Source organism: Vidua chalybeata, chromosome 2, assembly GCF_026979565.1.
Source record: "Vidua chalybeata isolate OUT-0048 chromosome 2, bVidCha1 merged haplotype, whole genome shotgun sequence".
NCBI lineage: Eukaryota > Metazoa > Chordata > Aves > Passeriformes > Viduidae > Vidua > Vidua chalybeata.
In genome coordinates this window covers 65,606,131-65,628,540 of record NC_071531.1, presented here as the reverse complement: position 1 = coordinate 65,628,540, position 22,410 = coordinate 65,606,131, and the positions used below count along the sequence as shown (strand labels likewise).

Below are 22,410 nucleotides of genomic sequence, written 5' to 3'. Positions count from 1 at the left end.
TGTAATGTGCTCATGAATTATTTGCATCAAGGCATAGATGTGTGACTTCATGGCTGATGTTAATGCCTGGTATTTTTGATAACTCTGATGAAGTGAAAGCACTGGACACTATACTAAATGCAATGTAATAGACCTGTGGGTCTTGGATCCACAGGCATTTGACCATGTGATGTTTCATTAAGCTAACTCCTGTGGAAAGCACTACTTGCAAATTCATCTCACATCATTTAGGCTTTGCTTTGAAATAATATTTTAGTTCCTTGCTTCCAATGCAATGCTCAATATCAGCAGAGAACAACCAAACAAATGCTCTGTTTGGATGCTCTATTCCTCCAGTAAGAGAAGAGTTCAATTGCCTGCCTGTGTGTCAAGCATGGATCCTAAATTTGTGACAGGAGTGTTGAATTAATTTCCTAACTAACTTTGGAATAAGGCAAAAAGAGTAAGGTCAAAATGAAGGAAGGTCTGAACTTGACTGAATGTGGCAGCACTGTCGGCCTTTTGTTTACCTTAGGTAAAAACATCACAAAAAATGTTCTGTTATTTCCATAGTCTCCAACAGTTTTGTACAATATTTTATGCATGCACCTCTCTGTGGTTACTGACTTGCAAAATGCAGGATCCCTGCAGGGCCCTGGGGATGCTAGTTGGAGTCTTTTACATTGGAAACATTGGTTGTCACTTAGAATGACTTTTAAGTCATTTTAAGTGTGGATGGAAATGAGGAATCCCAAGAAGCGACTGTTGCTCCACTGCCAAGACAAGCATCAAACCAGTGGTAAATAGAAGAGGTAATTACAATGATCACTATTATTGACTGATTTAGCTCAGTCTAACTGAAAACTCTTCTGCAAGAGAAGGATATCCATTAAGTAGGGATTAATGTGATGTAAAATGCATTCTGCAATCTGAAAAAAAAAAAAGCAGAAAAAGTCACTCAGACCAGGAAGCAGCTTTCTTAGAGGCTGCATTTCTGAAGCACTGTTTACAAAGAGGTGGTCCTTCTGGGAAATATTGCCCTTTTCTCTGTACTCATTACATCATCCAACCTGCAAAGGCATCTGCTTGCCAGATGCTGAGGGGTACTATTTATCTGAGAGTGAAAGTGTCACTTTGTGCTAAAGAGCAGGCATGGATGCAGCTGCCTGAGAAGATAAGTGAGCATGAAAAAGTTTTAATCCTTACATGGAGTTGATTTCTTCCACAATTTTCCACAAAAAAGCTTCTGGATCATGAAAAGCAGAAATCTTAAATTAGGGGACTTGAGGCGGGGTGTCTCAGAATTCAGTCCAAGTCGTGACTTACTGGTAGGGAGAGTTGCACCTCGGCTTGTTTATTCCTACAGCCACAGGGGAATTTGGCAACACAAGATCTTGATGCTGACAGGAATGGAAAAGGGTCAAGGGAGTCTTCTGGCATAGTTTAAACAGAGCTTCAAAAGCTGATTATCACAACTTCCTGGCAAATACTTCAAAGGAGGATTTTTCCACAATGAAAAATTTGTGGCTTTCACTGGTGTTCTCTGTTGGTAGTTGTAACAGAGGTGGTGCAATGTGAGATGCCCTTCGTTACACTGTGAATGATTCTGTAATGTCATTTATGTGATTTACTACAGGATGACGTGCAAATAAAGCCATGGTTTTGTTCTTTAAATTTTATTTTTAGACATTCTTCTTTTGGATTCAGGGCTGCACCATAAATTCCTGCTAAATTACAGGAATGACAGTCACGGGGTGCTCATTTTCGTGGAGAAAACCACTGCTGTTGGTGTGTGTGTGTAAATTAAAAAAGGCCTCTGTTATATGCAGCGATTAAAGGAAGGTTTGTATGTCTGAAAGACTCTCTACTTTTTCTATTTTTCCTCGTCAGCCGGGCTACTGCGAGCCGCTGTCTCCGGCCGCCAGCCCCGCGCCCGCCCTGCCCGCTCCCGGCCGCTTTTCCTGGAGAAAGCGGGGCAGGAGAGGGGGCGGGCAGCGTCGGATCCCGCTGAAGCCTCGCTTTCCCCGAGCCCCTTTCCTTTGGCTCTTCTCTGGGTCCTTCCCGGCCAAGCGGGGAGGAGAACACCCGCCCCCCGCGGGGCCGCTAGGGGAACATCTGGGCGGCCGCGTCGCAAACATCTGGAGCGGCCTCGGCTTATCTCCCGGGGGCCGCAGCTGGAGGGTCCTGCCCCCAGCGCTGCCCGGACCGGCAGCGAGACCCCCGGTGGAGGGGGAGGAAGGCGGAGAAGGGGCTGCGAGGGAGGGCGCGGCACAGGTAAGGGCAGCCCGGCGCCCCCGATCCCCGCTGCGGGAAGGGCCGGGGTGAAGGCAGGACGGGCGGCGGCGGGACAGGGTGGGGGGATGTCCGATATTGCCGGGTGGAAGGACAACTGCTCCATGTTTGCCTCGGCTCGCTCCACGGGGGGCACTTCTGAGGTGGAAAGCGCGGACGGGACATTTAAATCAGCAATCGCTTTCGCCAAGGTTGCCGGTGTTGAAATGCGAGCGTGGCCCTTGCAGGCGTCCAGAGAGTTCCGCCCCATGTGCAAGGGGGTTTGCAGCCGAGGTTCTGGATCGTTCAACAAAGGGGAGATTAAGTGTTCGGCTTAGTTCTAAGTTTACTACGTGATTTTTTCCTCTCCCTCCCTCTTGGATTTGTCAAATGGAGGTGTAAATCCAAACTTGAATTTCCAGGCAAAATTAAAAGAATTTAAATGTACTTCATGACTTCCTACTATATAAGAGAAACCCTAAAATTATCTTAGCCTCTTTATTTTATTTCAAAACAGAATAACCCTCGGAAAAAACACTTTCCATCCCTGGATATGTGCCATTTTGTTTCAATTTTTCCATCAATAAATCATATTTTACTCTCCTAATAACACTTAATACTTGACATGGTATAAAAGAAATTATTATCTTTTTGATAAAGGGCTTTCTGAAGAGTTTAGGAACTGAAGTACATAAGACCAAAGTATTTCTGCTTTTTACTTTTTAAACCAAATGTTTGATTATTACCATGCATTTGCATACTTAGGACTTGTGATTTCTCCACTATGTATAACTTTGTTTGCATCACCTTATATTGCTGCTTCTGTGGAACTCTTTAAATTATGGCACAAGTTGTACTCCAAGTAATTGCAAGTACTTTGCAAAATGAATGTTTTCAATATCCATTTTAGATGCAAATTCATCATTGACTCTGAGGTTACCTTTCAGAAGTTTACTCAGATGTCTTTTGCTGCTTTTCAGGGTTGCTTGTGTGGCTTTTTCTGTATTTTTCTCTTTACAAATGAAGCTGGGCAAACCAAACAGATTTCTTTCAGTTGTGGAGACTGTGGGTAGAAATAACTGCTGGAGAAGAAAACGCAAATGAACCTTGAGGAGTGGCTGGAATAATTATGCCTGTGTTTAGGCAAACTGCTGTTTACTCTCTTCTTGCATACAAATCTGCCTGTAAAGATCATTTGAGTCAGTGCTGCAGATGGCCAGTGCAGCAGTACAAAAATGGGCTCCTTGTTTCCAGTTTGAAAAGGTACATGAACCAAGACTTCTTAGTCTTGAAACTCTTGTCAACTGGCTCCTTTTCTTCACATGTGACCAAACAGACTCATGCTCACTTGCAGTTGGCAGTAGTAGTAATTTTGACTGCCTCTTCCAAGCTACGAGCAAGACAAGCTCCTAAACCCAGGAATTACAAATAATTTGACATTGGTTTTGAAATAACCTTCGTTTTCAGTAGAGTGACTCTCTACAGGGGCAGTTCTATCCCATCATGCAGCATGAGCCAGACCTAGGGTCCTGGCACTGCTTTTGGCTCCAGAAGGTAAAAAGGAGACTTAAGTCCCTTTTATCAATTTATGCCTAAATCAGGGCCTGCTATAACACTTTATTGCTATCCGAGCAACACTCCTAAAACTCTTGCTCCAAATCACCTTGCACTTGAGACATTTCTAAGACAAATTGTGTAGCATCTGTAATGCCAGTGGTTTTGGAAGAGGATCTTGCTGGGTCTGCTCCCTCTGTTGTGTTGTTGGAGGGGTTGCAGGAACTGAAGCTGCTGTTGCTGTATCATGGAGGCCTCTTCAATTTCTGCTAATGTTGTATTAGAACAAACTGATTCCAATGTAATGAGTATGAAGTGGTCCTGTAAAATGGAGCTACACCTCTCAAGCATTTTGTCTCTTCGAGCTGGGCAAAGTCAGCCAGCCATTTCTCCCAGATAGCATCAATGTTACAGACTGCCTTGCCAACACTCTCATTCATTCATTAGTGTTCCTCTTTTTGGTTTTGATCCACACAGCTTTCTGCTGTTGATAGTGTGTTCTCCCCAGGCTACAGTTGGTAGAGGCAGTGCATGTGGCTCCCCTTGGAGAAGCAGTATTATCAGCTAGCCTGAGATTGACAGACCAGACTGCAGAGAAAACATCAAGGTACAAAGGCAGGTTAGTCAAGGCAAAGCTGTAGGTGCAAACCCCACCTGCTCTGTTGCACAGCTTTATGGAAATTACTGATAAGAAAATTTTTATATATTTTTTTCTTATCACAGCAGAATGCTGTAAGCCCCAAGCACTCATAGAATTAGTTATAGTCTTCAAATCCATAAAATTTAAACATTTATTTTTAATCACTTTGTTTGCAATGAGGGCTCACACTACCTAACTGTACTGCAAAGACAAATGGGGTGGCTGAAGATGGGGAGAGTCTTTTTAGTAGAGCTTGTGGATGGACCAAGGGGTAATGGTTTTAAACTAAAAGAGGGTCTATTTAGATTAAAGAAATAATTTTTTTTTTTTAGGAAAATGGTGAGACACTGGCACTGGTTGCCCATACAGGTAGAAAGGTTCCTTCCAACTCAAACTATTCTCTAACTCTATCAGAAAGTTATGAACGCTTAATGGAATCACTTCAGAAAGCAGAGATTCATGAACAAGTGGCTGGCTCTCTACGGGATAAGACAGCAAAATGAAGCACAGTGTCACAGCAGAAGCCAATATTCTGGACACATGTCCCATGTTTCCAGCCTTCTCCCTTGCAGGGGACAGGAGAAGTTCAGCTCTTACAAGTGTCACCTTCTTGTTGCTAAAGTATGAGCTGTTATGAGCATTACATTAGGAAGCTGAGTCTCTTTGTAGTTTTTCAGTGAGAAAAACAAGTCCTTCCTATGAAAACCATCAAGGACTTTATAATGACCTCACATTTGTTGATATGAGCTCCCTTCCCATTTTTGTTCACTCGAGACTGTCCTTAAGGTGAAAGCTTACTAATGCGCACAGCACAGATGACAATTCTGCTTCCCAGATTTTGTTAGTGTTTGGTGATTCCTTAAAACAGGGTCTTCTTTGTAATCCAGTTTCTCATTCAAAGGCTTCAGTCACCCCAATATCTGGTCCTGTACATGATGAAGAGAAATTCCAATGCCTTTTCTGCACAGTCACCAGTAGTTATTGTAAGGGAGAAACCCTTGCAACCAAAGTATTATAACTCATCTTGAGGTCAGCAGGCCCTGTACTTCACACCTTCATGCCTTCACACCTCCTCTATAGCTACCTGAAAGGAGGTTGTAGCTAAGCATGGGTCTGCCTCTTCTCCCAAGCAAGTAGGGACAGGATGAAAGGGCATAGTCTTAAGCTGTGCCTGGAGAGGTTTCAGTTGGACATTAGGAATTATTTCTATAAAGAAAGGGTGATTGGATTGGACGATGCAGGGAGGTGGTGGAGTCACTGTCCCTGGAGGGGACTGGCCATGCCAGTCAGTGCCCCGTGGTGAAGCTGACAGGATGGTGATCAAAGGCTGGATTCGATGATCCAGGTGCTTTCCAAGCTAATTAATTCTGTGATTCTGTGACCTGTCCTCCTCTAAGCACAGAGCTCTCTTTCAGGTATGGCTTCTTTGATGGTGGAAAATATTCATTGAAGACCACTCAAACATTAAGTTTTCTCAGTAGACTCTGCCCTTTTTTGGGTTGTGTCTTCTTGCCTTCAAGAAGTGTTTGGAGATATAAATGACAATTACAGTAACTTCTAAGAGTGTAAAGAACTTTGTAAGTGCCAAATGCAAGATCACAGCCCAAGTGGTCATTAGTATTTATTAGAAATATTTTCCATAATCTAGTAGTCCTGTCAGGTTTGCTGTTTTATGAGACCATTCCACTGAAACCCCAACTGTACTGTCAAGATGCTGTAGGAGGAGGTCTATAAAAAGGATGCCAACAGAAACTAATCCATATTTTATTTAATTTCCTCTCCAGAGCAGGGCTCTGATCTCTAAATCATCAGTTGATACATAAAACTTTGCTCTCTTGACATTTTCCTAGCCTAGGAAGCCTTTTCTCTCCTAGGAAGCAGAGAACATATAAGTGAACATAACTTGAAAGACAAAGAGGAGCCAGGGATTATACCCTACAGAACTGTTTTTTGTGGCAAAGCCATGGAGCAATCTTCCTAGTGGCAGTGTAACCTCTGCTGGACCATGGAATTCCAGGAATAACTAGAGTCCTGCAGAGCTTGTTCATTGAAGTGACTCAGACTGTTTTAAAGATCATAGGTAATCCTCCCCTATCAGTCTGTTCTGGTGAGGCCCCGTCTGGGGTCCTGTGTCCAGTTCTGGGCTCCTGATTTCAAGGAAGACAAGGAATTACTGAAAAGGGTCCAGCAGAGGGCTACAAGGAAGATTAGAAGACTGGAGCATCTCTCTTCAGAGGAAGAGCAGAGGGAGCTGGGCCTGTTTAGCCTGGAGCTGAGAGGGGACCTCATCAATGCATACAGGGCTTAAGGGCTGCTGTCAAGAGGATGGTGCCAGAATCTTTTCAGTGGTGCCCTGTGACAGGACAAGGAACAATGGGCACAAAGTGAAACACAGGAACTTCCACCTGAACATGATGAAAATCTTCATTCCTTTGCAGGTGGCTGAGCACTGGAACAGGTTGTCCAGAGAGGGTGTAGATTCTCCCTCACTGGAGATATTCAAGAAATGTCTGTATGCAATCCTGGGCAACCTGCTCTAGATAAACTTGTTTTAGCAGGGGGGTTGGACGAGATGACCTGCAGAACCCCCTTCCAGCAGTAACCATTCTGTGATTTCATGAGTTTGTGATTTTATGATAAAAGGAATTGACTTCAAAAGGAGAGTGACTGCATAGAGGACTTTCACTAGCCAGTACAACTTGGGTTAAAATAGGGAAGCACTAAGAGTTCCAGCTAAGTCCAGCTCTGGGTGGACTGGACAGGGGATATGGTCTCAGATGTTAGTGAAGAGCTCCCACAGCACAGCAGCAGGATGTCACAGCATGTCCCTCCTTATGCCCTCTCTCTGGTAGCACTCTGCCTCTGCCACACACAGTCAAAAACTGCCATGCTGGGAGGAGCCCTGCAGCACCTCAGCTGGAGGGCAGCAGTCTGCTGTGACCCTCTGTGGAGAAGGAAACTGCTACCCTGCATGGGGACAGATGGAGGGTCACCCCACAGGAGGCACCCCACAGTGGGCACAGAAGTGGCTGTGGTGGCTAGAGCCAACCTGGTCCCACTGGAGACCAGCACTGCTATACCTGCAACAGTTTACTGACATACCCGTGCTATTTTACCCTTTATTTCAGGCAGTGCTAGGAAATACCAGGGTTTATGACCAATACAGGAACTATGATTCTTTCCTAGGAAAAAATTACGCTCATGTGTCCCATGCGCTTACCAGGTTTCCTTTTGTGTGTGTAAGTTTTTTGAACTTGTGGTGCTCTAAGAAAAGCTCCAAGTTGGCAGTCCTGAGGACCAAAAATTTCATATCCCCAGATGAGCAGCTGCTCAGATATCAAGAGCCAATGGTAAGATTGTTATGTAACACTTGTTGTCCCTGGATTACCCCTGGAGATAGCCTGCTCATCTGTGGGAGCAGAAATAGTCAGCAGATGCACAGAGAACAGGGAAAGAGCCAGAAAATGGAGGGTCATGAGAGATAACAAACACAGTGAGGAGCACTCAGAGGGCTGACATGTATCTGGGAAGGAAGAGTCTCTGACAGATGCAAGGCACTGAAAAAGAATAGAGCAGTACAAGTTGTGGGCCCAAACTCATCACTGTGGAAGATTGTGTCACAGAGTCCCTCCTTTCTAGGGCCAGCAGATAGATTTCTGGTCATTACCTCTGGGATTTTTGGTTTTCATCCCTGTCTTTTAGGCTTGAAGATTCTCTCAAGGCTTGAATTCTTTTCCTACAGACTTTGGAGATGCATGTTTATGGCATTTCTTTTTTTTTTTCTTTACTTGAAAATCTTTATCTCCCACACCCCTAAGCGAAAAATACCAAGGCTATCCTGTCACTTTTCAGCATTTCAAATATTCTTTGTCCTGCTTTCATTCATACCCACAGTACTTAGTCCCAGTCTAATTCTAAAGCAGCTATTGGTGTCAGCTGAGTATTTCCCTAACACCAGAGCATGATTCATCTGGGAACATGGAGCTGTAATTGCTGAAAGGCTTTCAGTCATGACATGAAACCAGGACTGCGTTCAGTGAACAATGTACTTGGAGCAGACAGTTTTTCAATCAGCCTGGCTGTCTCTGGTGCTTACAGCATAATGGCTGCAGGAAAAAAAGGCACTTGCCTCGTGAATAGATCTTTAGCTGTGAGTAAGAAATTTTGCTACTGAATCAGTTGTCTGTGATTTTCTTTGTCTTACATGCATTTCAGCTTTGCTGCTTTCCATTTTTTTTGTAAAAGCTGTATGATCACAGCTTGTGCACCGATTAGAAAATGTCTACAATTGTTATTTCCTCCTCTTATCTGGGTACATCATTCTCACCGATATCACAATCCATTCCTGCAGCTGTTATGGATAAATAAACATTTCCCATCGAATATTATAAACTCTACATCACTATTTTCTATCTAGCATATGGAAGAAAAAATTGGTGATGTTTAATCTTTGGGCTTAACCTTTGTTGCCATATGGTTGTGTAGCAGAAAGGGAAGCATTGCAGCAGAGTGAGTTTGTGGCTTTATAAGTTGTGTCATTTCTGGAAAAGAAATCCACATTTCTGGTCGACAGTCCTCTGTAGCATCCCTCAGGGCTTGACAAACACAGGAAATTGCAGAGCATACTGCTGTGGCAGGAGAATGTGCAGGGAGGGGAAGCTGCCTGCTGCAGGGCAGGCTCTGGCTCAGCTACTGCTCATGTCCCTGTCCCAGGTAGGTTGCACTGCCTAAACCTCTGAGTGTCCTTTAAAGGGAAAGGGGATAAAAGGGAAACTAACCTAAGAAGCAATTGAGAAGCCTTCTGAGTAACCAGGTGGCATGTAGGGTTTCTCCACAGCACTTGCAAGTCTTGCCCCCTGAAAATGGAGATCAGAAATCAAACTGATAAATGTTATGAAACATCTCTCCCAAAAAAAATCGGAAGATATTTAAATCAACCATCTGAGTCTATTTCCTGCCTGCCTTTCATGCTTCTGATGTTGTGAGAAAATTTTCAGGCTAAAAAGGCAGCTCTTAATAGCCACAAAACCACACACCTTTTCTTGAGTGCTCACCTGGAAGCCTCCTTTTTCAGTGGAATCCCATGTTCCCTTCTGACCCCAAGGAGTAAGATGCAGCCTGAACAGAGGGATGAACAACCCAAGCACACAAAGCCTTATGGCTACATGGGGAATTTGTTGGCAACCATGAACAGCCTATATTGGTTTGGCAAAGTGTGGATGTAAAACACTTGTGTAATACCATGCAGCTTTCTAATTGCTGGGAAAACCTTAATCATGCAGTGCTTTCTGTAGTTATTGCAAGAGAAAAACTATGCTTGGAATTCTCACATAAAAAAAAAAAAACATCTCACATTCACAGGTAGCTGTAAATGATTCTTGTTCTTCATTCCAATCATCTGCAGAAACATTGACTGGTACTTAAAACTTATAAAGTACCTCAACAATTGAGTTTATTGCCATAATTATGCCTAATTACCTTTCTCTCCAGTTCCACCAGGACCATAGACCTCTGAGCAGGGGTGACAGGATGGGGGTCCTTGGCTGAGTCTCACTGAGGTAGTTGAAACCTATGGCTGTCCTGGAACCCTGACAGCAGGTGTGGGCTGCGTCCTGTGCTGGTGTGCTCCACACTCTCCTGAGAGCCAGCATTTCAAGGGGCACTTTGTGTGAAAAGCCTGGATCTGAGCTGGAATGAATGCTTTGTCCAGTTCCTGGGCATGCTCCTCAGGGCAGCAGCCCTGCTGGTTGGCACTGGGGGATCTTCCCTCATCTTCACTCCAAAATTTGCTTTGCTAGAGCTCAAAATTTACTGTTGTCCTGGCTTCTGTGGCTCCATGGCTGCTTGCCATGGTGGTGGAAGGGTCCTGAGTGGTGAAACTTCAGGGTGGAGACATGAGGAGTGAGTGATCCTGCAGGAATTCTGGGAGTGCACACAGCAGGTGACAGCAGCCATTCGATCTGCAATAGGCAAGGATGTACATGTGCTGGAAAGCCAGCCCTGTCACCCATGGGGACAACAAGAAAGTCAACAGCATCCTGGCCTGTATCAGGAATAGTGTGGCCAGCAGGAGCAGGGAGGTCATTCTTCCCCTGTACTTGGCACTGGTGAGGCCACACCTTGAGTGCTGTGTCCAGTTCTGGGCCCCTCAGTTTGGGAAGGACGTTGAGATGCTGGAGCACATCCAGAGGAGGGCAACAAGGCTGGTGAGGGGCTTGGAACACAAGCCCTGTGAGGAATGACTGAGGGAGCTGGGGTTGTTTAGCCTGGAGAAAAGGAGACTCAGGGGTGACCTTATCACACTCTGAAACTTCCTGAAAGGTGGTTTTAGTCAGGTGGGGTTGGTCTCTTTCTCCAGGCAACAACTGATAGAACCAGAGGACACAGTCTTAAGCTCTACCAAGAGAAGTTTAGGTTGGATATTGGGAAAAAGTTTTTTACAGGAAGAGTGATAAAGTACTGGAAAGGTCTACCCGGGGAGGTGGTGGAAACCCTCCCCATCCCTGTATGGGTTTAAAAAAAGGTTGAATGTGGCACTCGGTGACATGGTTTAGTCGAGGTATTAGGGCATGGGTTGGACTCAATGATCATGAAGGTATCTTCCAACCTATTGATTCTGTGATTCTGTGTGATTCTGTGATGCCAGCTGTCTGTGTGCCTTTTGTAGGCATCAGAACCACAGCCTTTGCGGGGCAGGGTTAGAAGGATTTGTACAGAGTTGAAGTTGTGAAGCAGGTCACCAGCTAAAGGAATGTATGTGGCATGTGGTGAGACTGGGTGGTTTTGTGGCCAGGTCTCATGGCCCCCATCTGTGTGGCAACTCTGCTTACACCTCTGGCAGACCATAGAATCACATAATTTTTTGGGTAGGAAAAGACCTTACAGATTATTGAGTCTAGCTGTTAACACAGCACTGCCAAGTCCTCCACTAAACAATGTCCCAGGAGCCACATTTCCATACCTTTTAAATACCTCCAGGAATGATGACCCCACCACTTCCCTGGGTAGTGTCTTGACAGTTCTTTCAGTGAAGAAATTTCTCCTCATATCCAATCTAATGATGAACTCTAGGGAGGGCTGTGGGCAGCAAGGAATATTTGCTGCTGAGAACATGGCTGTGGCTCTGCCAACAACCCTGGCCTGAAATCACTGAGAGTAAAAAAGAGGGTCTTGGATTTGCACATCCTGCAACATCAGTCTGACATTGCAGATATAGACTGTTAAGGCTCTGTAAAAATAAGCCCTCAAATTTATCAAGTATTGTCATAACATGCTGATGCCATCTTTATCCAATAAATAGCACCTGCTGTACCAAAACTGCCCAGCTCTCAAGCTGTGCAGAAGAGCTGGCAGGAGATGTTTTGTCCCAGGCTGCACAGGGGGATGCCAAAGTGCCACATGGAAAGGCAGTAGCCTGACATATTGTTCTCCTCTCCTTTCACCTCCCATTACACCTCTGCCTTCGACCTCCCACATCCATCTCCTGACCCCACAATGACTTTCTTACTGAGGAGTCTGTGCTTAGCCTCACCATATCATCAGTTTCATACTAAGCCCCCAATTGTGCAATATTCCCCAGTTTATTTGCAGACAAACTTTTCAGTCACATCAAAACTGTGGGTGTTGGCAGGAAACTTCTAGACTCACCAAAAGGTACTCTCAGGCCTGAAAAGAAAAAACTCATGAATTGGGAAATTGAATCAGTTTAAGGCAAGCTCTGTCATTATGTTTTTAAGTTCACAAAAACTTTAAAGGGTAAGTTGTATAACTCCTTTCTGAAACCAGCTGTGTTGAGTTGCAGCATTCCAAAGGTCTGCCACACAGCTGGCCAGCAGAACTGATGTGTCTTTCCAGAGAAATCCTACAAATAATCCCTAACACTTTTGGATGAAGTCAATCTGAAGTTTACACTCTCTAAAGCTAATAATATGTGATTGTATTTCTTTTAGTAAAAAAAAAAAAATTTATTGTTCTATTTTGTTTATATTGTATCTGAGCATCAGCTGTTGTATCAGTCTTTTCTTCTTTTTGCTTGTGTTGAAAGGCAAAAAATAGTTCAAAACAAAGTTTCTTGATGGTTTGCCCAGATTAGTGCAGAAAAATCCTCCAGTGTTTAAAGATCTAGGTAACCCAGGTGTGAATTTACAGATTAAGAATTACTTTTGAAGTTTTGTATACTGTGCACTACAAATGACATCAACACAATTCTTCATTTCACTCCTACTGCAGTTGTACTCTCCTAAGGGAGGGTTATTCAGAGGTTTCATTTACCTTTCTAATCCATTGTTTTGCTTTGATGTGCAGTACAGGGTAAATTGTTCCTTTTGAACTGCTTTGTACCTGTGGTGAATAGTAATGAATATTGAATAAAGTCTTTCCAATGAACGGTGTTCAGTGAGATCAGACATGGTGAGGAAAAGCCACTCCCCTCTCTTCCCCTCTTTCTTTTAGTCAAAGAGGGGAAAAGACCAATGTGTCTGAAAAGACAGCAATGCCTTCCAGGCCAGCATGTTTAAAAACCCTCAGAAATTAAGGTTGGAAAAGCAAAAGAAGTATTTTAAAGGTTAAAGCAAAGTTTATACGACTGTCTAAAGCTGTTAGTACTGCCCTTTATTGAGGCAAACACTGGTGCAGGGAGTACTGGCAGGGATGTACAGGCAGGTCAGACTCTTTGAACTAAGGTGTCCCAAAATGAAGAAAGAATCTCTTGGCTGAGGTAGCAGGGGCTGGGTCCCACCTATGGGGCTGAGCTCCCCAAACCTCACCAGTGAGAGCCCCATTGTGCTGTGGGCTGCTGCAGAGTGAGCCATGCTTTCCCCACCTGCAAATAAAACACACAGGCATCAACTCAGCGGAACTTTTAAGGGTGATGGGGGAGGCAGAGGAGGCAGACAAAGGCTCTCCCAGCTCTTGGACCTTCAGCTGCAGGAGGCCTTCCCCACACAGCAGAAATCCCAAGTGGGAGTCCTTTATGTTTTGTTCATAAACATGTCCCTCGTGCCCGCTTTGGCTGCCCCATGACTGGCAGGTGCTGCTTCCCTGAGCTCGATGCACCCATCTCCACACGCTCTCCTTCCCAGCTTCCACATGCAGATGCCAGACCCTGCAACACCTGCAGGGACACATCCAGAAATGGGCTTGCTTGGGCAACCAGCATCACATTTCTCTGCTCTTGTACTTCCCCAGTGCTTCCCTAGAAATTAGGTAAGCAGGGTATTATCCAGGGAAAGCTTTTAAAGCTCACCTCTCCCACTCAGCAGCCCTTACAGTGGGAGAGATCAGCTCTGGAAGATGAGGGGACAGGCAGGGGCTGCAGGACCCTCTTCATCCTGTTTAAATCAGGCCAGACTCATGCTATTCATGAACAGTCGTATTTTCTTTTCTTCTCCTTTGTGATTATAGAGCTCACCTCTCTTCATGCAGTTGGGATAGTCTTAGGAGAACTCCAGGACCTGTGCATGTGGAGAAGTTTCTCTTCTTAAAAAAAAAAAAAAAAAAAAAAAAAAAAAGGTAAAGCTTTCAGTGGAGTTTAGCCTCCAGAAATAGGAGAGGGCTCACAATACATGACTAGACAGCCTTAACGTGAACCAGCTGCAAGTACTCCATGGCCCAGAAGCTGCAGTTTAAAACTTCTTATGCAGAGCTGACCATAGGATATACTCATGGAAAAGAAAAATATACCAGAGCTTCCATGTTCCATTCATAGCCAGATAGTTCCAGTAAAGTATGGCAATTGAACTTTTAAGTCAGCAACAATAATAAGTAACAAGAAAGTACAGACTGCCAATCCTTCTAAAGTGGTTATTCTTGATTGCTGCCTGTGCAGAGACTCAGTATGCCTTTGGAACATGGGGCACAATAACTCAATTTATAGTATCTTAAAGAAAAATTGCAATTTAATGTTAGAACCATCATTTTAATGAAGAAGCCACTGGCTCAACTATACCAAATGTTGGGATGATGACCAGAATTACTAGGATTATGAATGGCACTGTTTTTAAATGACTGTATAATCCTGACCAAGTAATAACCTTGTCACACAGTGCACTTGATGTACTTGATAATATATATCTAGTCGTGGGTACATAATTCACCCATAAAATAATGAAAATTACTTCATGTTTGCAAATCATAACAAGATATCTGGATTGAAATAAAAAATACAATTTACTAGTGAATGTTTACCCATTTGATGGGTATGCAATTCATTTTTCCTTCAGTCAGGTATTGACTTGGTTTTCTTTCATAAAGGAAAAAAATATAAAACTCTGTCTATAAAACTCTCTCTCTCACCAAATAGTGAGCATTCAGGTTCTCTCATTTGCTGGCACAACTTCTACAGCAAGACATAGTGTGCTATGGCTTTTCCTTCTCCTACCCTGCTGACTGACAGCTCTGCATTTCAAGTCAGCTGCTCTGCTGCTTCTGCAAAACTATGAAACAGGGGAGACTGGCTGGGAAGATAAGTGCCCAAACTTATTTTTAAATTAACTGTGAATACTCAATTCAGTGACACCCATTTGATCTATGCAAGGATATACTTTAAAATTATAACCCATAGAATTCTCCTGCTATTCCCATAATCAGTCTCTGTTTGTTTCTCCCTCAGGTATTGCCTAGCAGAAAACCATGGGTAATTTCAAAGGGCATGCCCTCCCTGGAAGCTTTTTCCTTCTTTTTGGCTTGTGGTGGTCAGTGAAGTACCCACTAAAGTACGCCTGTCGGAAAAACAAGAACGCTTGCTACCTTGGTTCCAGGGCAGGATTCCAGCGCCTGGAGTTTGTTGAGGGCATCATCAAAGCTGTCTTTGCCCTCACTGGTAAGTGAGGTGGACTAAGGGCAGGCTGTACCTTCTGACACTTTTTGCTTTAAATTTTGTTCTCTGATAAAATGAATCTCCTTATTGTTCTGCTCTTTTGCCCTTTAACCACTGAGTAGTGGTAGGGCTGCTGCTGTTAATTAAACAGCTGTGGCCATAACATGGTTTCCATCCATAGTGCTCTTCTGGAGCTTTCATGAGGTCTCCTGACCACTCTTGACTGCTCCTGACCACATCTCACTGTTAGGCAAGGGGCTCTCATGTGCACACTGGGAGCATCAGACTGTGATTCTCTTTTGAATTCAACCATCTCAGATGTTGGAAGCCTCCACTGATTTATTGGTAAAATATGTAAATGATGCAGATGAATTTTTATTAATCTCAGTCAAAAGTGAAAATATTCACACAAAGAGACTGAGCTCCAGATCTTATTGCTGCAGGACTGTTGTGATGGGGTGTGGGGGAGCTGTTTGTCCTTCTGTTGTGTCCAGGCCTGGTACAAACCCACTGGGGTGCTTTTGGGAACTGTGTAGCTAACTGGAAGTGTTTAGTTCTTGTTTACATCCTGGCAGGTTGTGTCATAGTGATTTGGCTTTAGAGGATATCTAAACTAAATAACAAGGGATCTGAGGAGCTCAGCACCTGCGGCTCAAGTTGAAAAATCTCTAAATTTTAAGCTTTTTTGCACTTCTAGATTCTATTTGTCTGCTCTTCTTTAGATGCCCAGAGTTGACTCATTTCTAATCAAGGTGCAGGCTGTGACAAAGTCTTGTTCTTGCTTTTCCTTCCTCTCTGTTAAGATACATCAGCACCGAAGGGATGTTGTGTCTAAGTTTTATCATTAAAAAATGATTAAAATCTAAATAATAGCATTCATTTTGAGGCGTGACTGTGGACATCTTTCTTACAAATCTCCCAGTCTCTGGCTAGAGGTAGTTTGGCAGCTAAAACATCAATGTACTGTTTTTATATTCACTTTGAAACCACAAGCTATTATTTTAACATATGGAAATTCCGATTCAAATTGAAAGTATGGAAAAACCACTTGGCTAAGACAGACAGTAAAGGCAACAAGAGTAAAACCTGCTGTTTCCATGTTAGGAAAACTGGAAATAAAGGTGGAACAACACTGCATTTGCAGTACAGCATATGTACTTATACAGCAGGATGCTGGCCTATGCTTTATAAACAATATAATCAGCTTTAATGTTTTAAAAGCAGAACAACTTTTAAACTCTCCCCAGACTTCATTGATCATATAAAGAATTTAAAAGCAATTTTCCCTTGCTGGAGTACTTCAGCTAGTTAGCAAGACACTGAGGGGCCAAGGTAAGGGAGAGAGTGGAGCAGTGTACATATACTAACTCCATGTACATTCCCATGGGACTTTTAATAACTCTGCACAGTGGAATGGTTTCCTTTTATAGCTTTAGAGAAAAAATCCCCTTTGAATTATGAGTCTGAACTCTGTCATCCTGCATGTGGCAGGGTACTGAAATGGTAAATCTTTCTTTTGGAGACTTTAGTGTGTGTTATGCTCATGTTTGAACCATTGGAAAAGGCAGCTGGAAAACATGGTCAGAGGACTACTACAATAGCAATTGTTTAAAAGAAGAAAAAGCAACACAGAATGGCTGTTTTCATTTTCACTGCTCGAAACTGCAAGATGCAAATAGTTCCACCTGGAGTGGAGCTGAAGCCTGATTTCCCCTGGCTCTCCACTCTCCAGATTACGTGATGCTAAAACCTCAAACTTATTAACATTACGCTGCTTGGGGATGTATTGCTGCCTCTATTGTTTGTGTAAAGATTTGTCATCAGTTTATACCTTAAGTACCAGAACAAATGATTTTTCTTCTTGTTTCCTGCACAGGGATGGTGGCTGAGCAGTTTGTTCCTGATGGACCTCATCTGAAGCTGTACAACTACGAGAAGAAGCACTGGGATCACTTGATGAACTGGCAGCATGCCACCATGTACCTCTTCTATGGCATTTCGGGGCTGGTGGACATCGTGGCTCACGGGACCAATGCACTGCCAGCAGCCATGGACAGGATGATGCTTTCCTTAGCAGTCTTCATTGAAGGTCAGTTTGCCTCTCCCTGCGGGGATGTGCATGAATCTTGTGGATGGGTATTGATCATTGGTCTCAGAATCTCAAATCAGCCTCAGAATGACCCTCTGGGAGCTGGGCATTTCACTCCCTGACACTTCAAAGAGATCACAAAAAGATCAGTCTTGGCCCTCCTTGCACTGCCCAGGTCATGATCGCACATTGCAGAGGTGTATCTTAGCTTTCCTACCTGCTCTGACAGCAAATGTTATGAAAATAGCAGCAAAGGCCTGTTTGGGGCAAGTGCTCAGTAGCTCAGGCATGTGTTTGATGTAGGTACTGACATGGTACACAACTGGTTAGCTAAAGCCAGTGTGAGGGAGGATGATACCGACATAAAGAGAAATGCCAGAAACATTTTCTAAAAGCAGATGTAGGGAAATTGCAAGGGAAGAAATTATCTGAAATTGATCACAATTTATTCCAGGTTTTCTCTTCTGCTACCATCTTCATGGGAGAGCCATGCTGGATGTTCATGTTCATCAGTTACTGCTATTTGCTATCTTTGGAGCTGCTGCCTGCATATTTTTGGAAGTTTTTTTCCGTGGCAGTATTGTGCTAGAGATGCTCCGTACAAGCCTCTGCATATTACAAGGCAGCTGGTTCTGGCAGGTAGGTCACTTTTCTGCCTTTGTAATTTCTTCCTCACCAAAATTACTCATTAACCCTTTGCAGATTTTTCACAGGTTATATATATGCCTTTTAAACACAGACCTCAAAAGACTTACAGAAAATAAATTCCTTTAAAGAGATACAGAAAAAATAGTTTCTTTTAAGAGATAAAAGTATTTCTCATAGTCATTTTACAGAAGAAGAAGCAGCAACTGTTTTACTTCAAGTGCCTTTTATATGAGTCAATAAAGAAGCTAAAGTGTTTTTCTTGATTTCTCCATATTACAGAGCTCTCTGATCCCTGTAACATCCTGTTCCAAATTTGCCAGCCAAGTGGTATTGATTTTAGAACATGAAAATATATATTCTTTATAAAGAGAGTAGACACCCAGTGTAGTACTAGACAGGTGAGGCAAAGGCCTCATTGACATTGCCAAGTTCAAAAGTTATAGATTCTCATTAGGAGACAGGTTGATGTAAAGCCTCCTGCTTTTCTAGTGCTCTGGGAGCTGAGCAGAAAAAAAGAACAGCCAAAACTTTGATATTTCAGGGGTATGGCTCTTGAAATGACTCCTCAAAAGGTAGCTTCCATACCCTCACTTACTTGCGAGTTTATCCAGTAACAGATATTTGACAGCGACTCTTTCTCTGCTGTCAGAACAAGAGAGAGATTTCAGGAGCTGCTGGGAGTTTGTAACAGAAATAGGAGCACTGGTGCTGATGTGTGTTTCATCTTATAGTGGGGAATTGAGGTCACTCCAATGATTTTTCTTTCCGGCATGTCTAGACTGGCTTCCCTTTTTTCTTTGCTGGCCAGGCACGATGAATAAAAATGTTTGCTGTTTCTTAGGAGAACTGGACACTCAGCACCAAATCAAATATTTAAATGCTTGCTCTGGCATGAAGACAGACCTCAGAACTGGCTGTATTTTTCTATAAGTGAAGTCAAGAATGTGATGCTGCAGCACTTGCTGGTTTATTTTCTTGTTTTATTTTCTTGTTTGCAAACTTCCAGCTGGTGATTTAAGAAGCTTTACATAGGAGGAATAGATGCAACCATTTATTCATTGTTTTCTGCCTAGTCTAATTTTAGAACAGATTATTTCTTTAGCTCTAGAGACAATGTGGGTTTTGTTTCAAAGTAAAAACTGAAGTACTAAAAATAGAAGAAATTTAAGTGTGGCTTTTTTCACACCCGCATCAGACTTCAACCATCTGTGTGAATGAAAACCACACACTGGCTGCAGCACAGGAAATTTGTAAAAGGTAAAGGGACTTTCTTTCTGCATCATCAAAACCCTATTCATTGAATTCTCTGCATGGAAATGCAAAATTGACTCCCCTCCTTCTTCCTCTCTTCTTCCCAGTTTCTAAATTCTCAGCTAAACTGCTGAGTGATGACTTTGAATAATATTAAGCAGTACTAAGCTGAGGGTTGGTGTTTGTCATGCAAACCCTGCATAGCCACAGAATTAACTGTTTTTCCATTTTATGCACAAATATGAATTTGATCTTTCCAGTTCTGAAAAAACAAATCAGCTATGTATTTCACATGAACTTACAGTCTTGCATGGGGAAGCTCCATTTTTATGCCATTTCTGACCCTTCCCTTGGATGGCCCAGCAGAAATAGAATTGTGGCTCCCCTTTATTTGTTCATTGATCATTCATTTTCCCAGCCATGTAATCCATTCCCAGACACTACTGGGAAGAAGGGAGGCAGTGCAAATGGCCAGGCAGGTTTTCTGATCCATGAGGTGATTTCAGTTCAGAGCACACAGGGCTGAGCACCAGCCCCTTTCCTTACAGTGCATAATTGTGATTGTTGCAGGGCTGGGCTGTTGGGCAGGCTCCTTAATTTTCTGGGCAAGAGCAGTGGGTCTCTGGGACTGGCACTTTATCTTCAAAGGCATTTCTGCACAGAGCTGTTTAAAGTGATCCATCACACCTGAGATTGACTGCAAAATTGTTTTTAATAGTAAACACAGAAATAAGCAACACCACAAGCAAATTAAATGTCTGCCTTGTGATGGCTAGCAAAAACCAGGATATGGCACAGGATGCTCATCAAATGACATGTACTAAATCTTTTTTATTTTACTACAGATTGGCTTTGTGCTTTATCCTCCAAATGGAAGCCCAGAGTGGAATCAGACGGATCACACTAACATGATGTTCCTGACCATGTGCTATTGCTGGCATTTTGCTTTTGCTTTTCTTATACTTGCAGTGAATTACACAATTGTCAGCTGGTAAGTTACTTGAAGCACTAAAACTTTGGTGACTTGTTTGTGTATTCTAGTGGGAGGTTTATTTTAGAAAAGTTTCACTGACAAAAGTTTCTATGAAGTAAGTAATTGTCTTGCAAGGTAAAATAAAAATAGTTATTAGTAATCAATGAAAAGCACATGACATTGCTTCCGTAGAAAGAAGAAAAAACACATCCATAAATGCAGCTCTGATAGCACAGCATAATACTTCTCACATAAAATGAGTGCCAATAGTCTTCCACATTTTTAAGTGCTTATAAAGTCAGAAGTAGGAGATTTTTTTACCTGTAGAATCTTGTTGCCCACTGCTCATTTCTGCTAATTTTAAGTGGCTTAGAGAGCACGCATCATGACTTTACTGTGAAGATTATTGCACAGAATTCCTTGCTAGAAATTTCCCGTAATCAAACCTGATTTCTTTTTCACTAGTCATTTTCACTCCCTAATGTCTAAAGTTAGCCCTTTTCCTTACTGCCCAGTGCTAATTCTGACAAAATTCCAACTTCAGTGTTAATTTGGCTGTAAAAATGCCTCTGCCATCAGATCACAGAATGTGATCACCTTCTGTCCACAGGACCTTACCAAGCCTTTTCCTGCAGTGTGCTAAACATGCTTCTCACCCTTTGCTTTATCCCTACCATCCTAATAGCACTATTTAATAATGTTAAATACATAGTTCTTCCAGTCTTGATTTGCACTGAGGTGCCAGTTCTTTTTGCATCTCAGTCTGAAAGGCACCAGCACTCAAGGCTGAGTAACTGGTTTGCTGTATAAAGAGGGGAAGCTCTTGAGGAAGTGGCAGCAGTGTCACGTCCCTTCTAATGCTGGGACCAGTGGCTGCTGCAGCATCAGATGAGGCCACAGAGGAGCAGAGTTCCACTCTGAGGGTAGTTTGGGCAGACTCTCTTTCTCACAGCTTTATGGTCCCTTCCCAAGTGAACAGAGTGCCTGCACAACACTGAACCTTCTGGAAGGTTCACTGAGGCTTCTTTGAAGTGCTCTGGGATATGTCCATAGGAACAAGTGCTTACAAGCTGTACAGTCAGGATGTATCAGTAAAGGCAGCACTTCCTAATCACAGAATCACAGAATGAGTCATCCTAACTCACTGATGAGTTAACACAAGAGTTAAACAGGATTTTACCATGTAAAAAATGGTCAGATGAGCCTTTGAGTTACCATTGACAACTTTTTTGTTGTTCTTTCCAGGGCAGTCCGTTCGAAGGTTAAGCAGTCCCAGCCCATGGAAATGGGTTTACTGAAAACATCTGAACGGGATCATGAGTCAGAAGAAGAAATTTAGAATAAGTATGGCTTGACCAGTTTGCCCACTCCAACCATTAGGCTAATTGATACCTCATTTCTACATTTTTTTGCCATCTTATTCATTCTTTACTATAACTTGCTTTGCAAATATCAATCCTCTATGATGTCTACATCTACACAGGTTTCTTTTTTTGTTTTTTTTTTGGTTTTTTTTTTTTTGTTTTTTTTTTTTGTTTTTTTTTGGTTTTTTTTTTGGTGTTTTTTTGTTTGTTTGTTTGTTTGTTTGTTTTTTGGGTTTTTTTGGTTTTTTTTGTGAAGGGTAAGCTTGATATTGGTTCATGTTGGCTGCAATAGTACCTTGGTTACCACATGCTTCACAGAAAATCAGACTAGTATTAGACTTGTCATGGATGAGGTGGCACAATGAAGCCTGTATGTTTGCCTTATTAAAAGCTAAGCAAAATATCTTTCAGCTGCTGCTGGACATGAAGTTTCCATAATCAGGGTGCCTAAATATGTGTGTTGGTTGCCCTGCAAGTACCTGTGGATAAATAACTGTGCAGACCTGGATAGCAATAGAACAAGATAAAGAAACCACAGTCTTGCAGCTGTCTTGTGTAACAACTTTGTGTCTCTGCTTGTGGCTTTATATTAAACAGAAAGAACTTCTCACTGTGAGCCCACTGAGTGGTTCACTGAAGTAAAGGCAGTAGTAAAGGTGTGTAGTATGTTCACCCCCACAGAGACACCACCAAGCCTGGCAGGAAGACCAAAGATGTGTATGGTGATCAAAACCCAGTGTGGTTGTTTGTGCTTGTGCCTAGACAGTCTTGTCTCTTTGCTATCCTTGAACTTTTAAAGGCAGTGGAAGTGACTCTGCCTTCCCT

The 22,410-nt window shown here is 42.9% G+C and overlaps 1 protein-coding gene across 1 annotated transcript; it reads left to right on the top strand.

Moving 5' to 3' along the window:
- The first annotated feature begins 2,003 nt into the window (after positions 1-2,003).
- Positions 2,004-21,730, top strand: TMEM45A (transmembrane protein 45A). The gene is made up of 6 exons (XM_053935333.1): positions 2,004-2,253; positions 15,054-15,263; positions 17,137-17,349; positions 17,804-17,988; positions 20,094-20,239; positions 21,467-21,730. Exons 2-6 carry the CDS (start codon positions 15,074-15,076, stop codon positions 21,558-21,560), a joined length of 828 nt encoding a protein of 275 aa, XP_053791308.1. The 5' UTR covers positions 2,004-2,253; positions 15,054-15,073; the 3' UTR covers positions 21,561-21,730.
- Positions 21,731-22,410: the final 680 nt, after the last annotated feature.

Excerpts from the sequence above, each read along its gene's own strand:
- TMEM45A (XM_053935333.1), top strand. The coding sequence starts at position 15,074 with ATGGGTAATTTCAAAGGGCATGCCCTCCCTGGAAGCTTTTTCCTTCTT. Across the intron at positions 15,264-17,136 it reads AGCTGTCTTTGCCCTCACTG|GGATGGTGGCTGAGCAGTTT; the intron begins GTAAGTGAGGTG and ends TTTCCTGCACAG. Across the intron at positions 17,989-20,093 it reads AAGGCAGCTGGTTCTGGCAG|ATTGGCTTTGTGCTTTATCC; the intron begins GTAGGTCACTTT and ends ATTTTACTACAG.